This window comes from Bactrocera latifrons, unplaced genomic scaffold (genome assembly GCF_001853355.1).
Source record: "Bactrocera latifrons isolate USDA-ARS-PBARC rearing strain unplaced genomic scaffold, ASM185335v1 scaffold_1086, whole genome shotgun sequence".
Taxonomy (NCBI): domain Eukaryota; kingdom Metazoa; phylum Arthropoda; class Insecta; order Diptera; family Tephritidae; genus Bactrocera; species Bactrocera latifrons.
In genome coordinates this window covers 1-4,965 of record NW_017534504.1, presented here as the reverse complement: position 1 = coordinate 4,965, position 4,965 = coordinate 1, and the positions used below count along the sequence as shown (strand labels likewise).

General features: G+C 34.1%; 2 protein-coding genes across 2 annotated transcripts; one reads left to right on the top strand and one right to left on the bottom strand.

Annotated features, from left to right (window-relative positions):
* The first annotated feature begins 644 nt into the window (after window positions 1-644).
* LOC108971362 (prefoldin subunit 3) lies at window positions 645-1,657 on the top strand. The gene is made up of 3 exons (XM_018937364.1): window positions 645-855; window positions 967-1,364; window positions 1,421-1,657. Exons 1-3 carry the CDS (start codon window positions 769-771, stop codon window positions 1,518-1,520), a joined length of 585 nt encoding a protein of 194 aa, XP_018792909.1. The 5' UTR covers window positions 645-768; the 3' UTR covers window positions 1,521-1,657.
* A 322-nt stretch (window positions 1,658-1,979) lies between these two features.
* Window positions 1,980-2,799, bottom strand: LOC108971371 (39S ribosomal protein L40, mitochondrial). Its single transcript, XM_018937377.1, has 3 exons — window positions 2,689-2,799; window positions 2,392-2,637; window positions 1,980-2,340 (listed from the first exon to the last, which is right to left on the bottom strand). The coding sequence occupies exons 1-3, from the start codon at window positions 2,712-2,714 to the stop codon at window positions 2,028-2,030; spliced, it is 585 nt and encodes a 194-aa protein (XP_018792922.1). The 5' UTR covers window positions 2,715-2,799; the 3' UTR covers window positions 1,980-2,027.
* Window positions 2,800-4,965: the final 2,166 nt, after the last annotated feature.

The window sequence follows — 4,965 nt, the reverse complement described above, 5'->3', positions numbered from 1 at the left end:
TTTAACCACAACTTAACTGATAGATGGAAGATAACCAGACATTTGGAAAATGACCCTAATACCATGTTCAGACCGAAAATTTGAAGGGATTAGATTACATTTAAGCCCTTCTSTAATCAGCTCGTTCTCACTGCCGTTGGAAAGATGAAAAAACAGCTGTTTTTGCCTTTCAAGAATTTACATCGCTTAATATACATATATCAAAATAAAACATTGTCATATAGTTTTTTAAAATAAAACCCGTCTTATTTTAAATATTTTCCATATAATGGAAATAAGGGACGACTTTTTTTTTTTTTATTTGTTRAGTCGRTTTTCAGGTGAATGTTGATTGTTTATATTTTTTTCTCTTTGTAGTATCTAAATCAGTTGTCATAAYGTAATGGCGCAAAATCAGAGTAGCACAGAGAGTTTTAGCATGKATCACTTTCAAATCAAATCGATGAAGTGATTTTGAACTGTCATTTTTGTATGTCGCAATTTTGATAAWTTTATGGGATTAGTTGGATAAACACATCAACTGCCAAATCGAGCTAATAAGTGGCAGTCTAAACATGGTATAAGAGATAAAAAAAAATCTCAACTGCATTCAAAGTGGCAGGGTGGCAAGGTTGTATGCTTAATTACATTCATCTCTTTCACATAAAATTTGATTTGACATTTCATCGGCGAGCGAATGTGGTTTGGAAATATCTGTTTGCGTCTGTGTTGCATTCATCGGCTGTTATAAATATTTTCAATTAAAGGTAAAATTTCTATTTTACAACCATGACTGGTATAATGGATTCTATAGAAATGCCAAAATTAGCCGAAAATCAAAAATCMTTCGCTGGCATACCAGAGGCCGTATTTCTGGTAAGTTAATCGAACTACCTTATAGGGCGTTTGTGTCACCATAACCTTATCTATAGATTGAATTTGTGAGAAAAACAGGTTCATAAAATTATTTTAAACCTCCTTTTTCAGGAAGAAATTGATACTTTTATGGCACAACCAGAAAATGAAGACAATTGTGAAAAAGTACTACAGAGATTAGATGAACAACATAGCAAGTACAGGTTTATGGCTTTTAATCTTGAAGCACGTCGACGCAAACTAAAATCACAGATTCCAGAYCTGCAGCGTTCTTTGGAGATGATAAATGTTTTAAGAGAAGAAAAAGAGGAACGAGAAACCCAGTTTCTACTAAGTGATCAAGTTTTTATAAAGACCCTTGTACCACCAACGAAAACGGTATGTCTTTGGCTAGGCGCCAGTGTGATGTTAGAGTATCCATTAGACGAAGCTGAAGAGCTATTGAAGCAAAACATGACCTCTGCAGTTGTTAATCTTAAAACAGTTGAGCATGATCAAGATTTCCTTAGGTATATTTAACAAATTTTTATAATGCTTATTTTGTGAGCTAATATTAATTTTTTAGGGATCAGTTGACGACTACTGAGGTAAATATGGCTCGGGTCTACAATTGGGGTGTAAAAAAAAGGCAAGCTGCGGCGAAACCGTCTCCACCATCATCATAATTTTGAAAATTTATTGATAAATATTCGTTGGCATTAACAACAATTTTAAACATTAAGAGCCAAAACTGTTTGCTTTGAAGCTTTCTCTGCTCGATAGAATGAATAACCAGTCTCATAAAATATACGCATTGAAATTATTTATTGAACTCCTTTCTGAAGTTTGMATGCAAAAAAATCAATATTATGCAAATATTTCAATTAAAACCTGTACTTTTGGGAAGCCCTTAAGCTGAGGAGTGGAACAAATAGTGATTGAGGAATGCTTCGAAAAGCATTGTTTGATCATAAATTTATATTGTTGGTGACTTACATTTTCTTTCTATTTTAGCTATTAAGTTTGCAAACAATGGAATAATTGCATAAAGTTGAGAACATTGGTTAGGAGAAAGCATAGCCAATGAGTCATGAGCCAAAATTTAAATATACTACCACAAAAAACAAAAAACAACAATTTCAATATAAACTTAAAACTTAATAAACGGTTTTAATATTTTGACGTTTAATAAGTTAATCCCATTTTTTGTTTTCATGAATGTAATCGCCATCTGGACTAACATAGTTTTTAATTGGAGGTGTTGCTACTGGTCCTTTAATTGTTACGGGTAAAAGTGCCATATCTTTTTGAATAGCTTCTTGATATAGTTCTTCAGACTCCTTTCGCAGCTCGTCCAATGCCCTGTTTTGTGATTGTAACAACCGGTCGATTGTTTGGTAGTCAGAGACTTTCTGTTGATGTTTGTATTTCGCCCACTTCTTGGTTAGTAATGCCCTCGTTTCAAGATCTTTATCACTTAAAGGTAACAATTTCCGAGTGCGTTTACTACAAATAACGAACTATTAGGAATATTTCAACGTACTATTATAAACTTACTCCTTTTCGTCCAGGAGCGTAAGAGGGATTTCAAGTTCTTCTATTGGTTTCAATTGTCTGGCATTTTTCTCAAGTCGTCGAATTTGTTTTTCCAATTTCTTTTTACGACGATCCTCACGTTGTTTAATAATTTGTGGGTCGAGTTTCTTCTTTTTCTTCAGAGGTTCAGCACATAAAATTGGAGTTACTTGCAAACGACTAATGAAGGTAGAGCTAATTTGTCGAACTGATGACTGCAATGTAAGCCTAAAACCTTATTCATTAAATTAATGCATACATATTATAATACGCACTTACTTGCTAAAAGCTGCTCTTAAAGCCATTTTTTACAAATCACTACAGAATTTATATAAATTTTTTCATGCTTTCAGCTGTTCGCTAATTGTCATTTTTGACAATTGCGTAATTTTAATGGCTGATTCACACACAATTTTTATTTCTCTTTAACTCCAATATGTGCTTTTACGGATAAGTTCAACGCAGAGGACTTTTGGCAGAAACAGTCCACGCTACTTCCTTGTTTCCATTTGAACAATGTTGCCATTGCTCAATACGCATATATAGTTTTATACACATCTAAGTTTTCAATTACAATTTTTATACTCTCGCAACAAAGTTGCTAAAGAGAGTATTATTCCGTCCGTCCGTCCGTCCATCTGTCCGTCCGTCCCTGCAAGCTGTAACTTGAGTAAAAATTGAGATATCATGATRAAACTTGGTACACGTATTTCCTGGCTCCATAAGAAGGTTAAGTTCGAAGATGGGCAAAAGCGGTAGTTTTTTTGGAAAAGTTTTTTGTACATATCTCGGAAATTACTATAGCTATGTCAACCAAACTCTACAGAGATGTTTTATTCAAGCATTTCCATTTACAGTTCAAAAATGCCCACCTCCCATATAAAGGTTATRYTGMAAATCACTAAAAGTGCGTTAACCGACTAACAAAAAACGTCAGAAACACTAAATTTWACGGAAGAAATATCAGAAGGAAGCTGCACCCAGGCTTTCTTTAAAAATTGAAATGAGCATGGCGTCGCCCACTTATGGACCAAAAACCATATATCAGGAACTACTCGACCGATTTCAATGAAATTCGGTACATAATAGTTTCTTAACACCCTGATGACAAGTACGAAATATGTCTGAAATCGGTTTACTACCATGCCTTCTTCCAATATAACGCTATTTTGAATTCCATCTGATCCTTCTCTGTTGAATATAATATACTATAAGAACTGTCTCTTATACACATCTAGATGTGAATATAATATACTATAAGAACCAATGATGATAGCGGAATAAAACTTTAAACAAATACGGTATTTGATGCTAGAGTATAAAATGTTCGGTGACACCCTAACTTAGCCCTCCTTACTTGTTTATAATATAAAATATCAAAACTGAAAACAAACTATTAAAAATAGTTTATATATTTATAAATAATAGCATTCGACTCTGATTTTGAGTTATTTTAAGAAAATTTCAAACAAAGMTGGCTGRATTCTGCGTTTTTGCCACGTTTTTCACTGGGAACACATTTTGCCGATGAGGAAGGAAAAGGGAGGAAGGCAGTAGCGTTTTTGACTGTTCCTGCTAAGATTCCCACGTCATCCTACGTCAAAGAGAGAAGAGAGAGAGAACTTACATTGCGCGCCCATAAGATAGGTCGTATCAGCTGACACGACCCACGATTCTACGTTTTGACTGTTTCTGTTATAAACGTTATAATTTAAGGCATTCAAAAATAGTACACCGTTTACACTGTTTTTTGCGCCCTTTGACTTCAATATTAGTCGMATCTGTGAAAAAAAAATTACAATAAATTATAATACAATCTCATAATATTTACCATAGCATCCGTCCTTTCCTTTAGTGAAATTTTGTCTTTCAGCGCACGTTCTCTTCCGATGACATGGGCAGTTTCGAAGCGAGCTCCACGTAATGCTCCTCCTCCAAGTCACTGGTGATGCGGCTAATTGAATGGTGCGTCTTTGYCGCTATGACGCGGCATTCGTGCAATAACTTACTTTGTGCCTGCACCTCTGGCATCTAGAAAATTAAAATATAAAAATTAGCATCTGTTTTAATTTGGTTACGTAATACTGCGTTACTTACTTTGTCTGTTAGGGACTTTTCAATGGCAGTGAGAYGGGTCTCAATGGCATCCAGCTTCTGAATTATATCTGAAAAACATAAATGTATTTTCATAAAGCAAATACTAATATATTTATATATTAATAGATTATACCTGCATGGCCGCCAGACGACGGTGACGGTACCACAATTTGTGATGGTTCTATTGGAGGACCGCAAACGAGATTGTAAGACATTTTTTTAAACACTTTATATGTAAAAGAATTTTATTAAAAAATGAAAAATATTTATGTTCAATACAACCTCTATGGGGGCTCAACGGTTGTGAACATTCCACTTCGGAATCCATTATTTCTACGAGGTCATCGAAATTCAATCTATGAAAAATCATAAAAAAAGGTGATGAATGACTGGAACTAAAAGAATTTTGTCATCTATATATATATATATATTATCTTGCGAAATATCTTCTTGAGATCA

Bases quoted from the DNA above. Each gene is read 5' to 3' on its own strand.
- LOC108971371 (XM_018937377.1), bottom strand. From the start codon at position 2,714: ATGGCTTTAAGAGCAGCTTTTAGCAA. The intron at 2,638-2,688 runs GTAAGTGCGTAT...ATAAGGTTTTAG, and splicing joins TTAAGAGCAGCTTTTAGCAA to GCTTACATTGCAGTCATCAG. The intron at 2,341-2,391 runs GTAAGTTTATAA...CGTTATTTGTAG, and splicing joins ACGCTCCTGGACGAAAAGGA to TAAACGCACTCGGAAATTGT.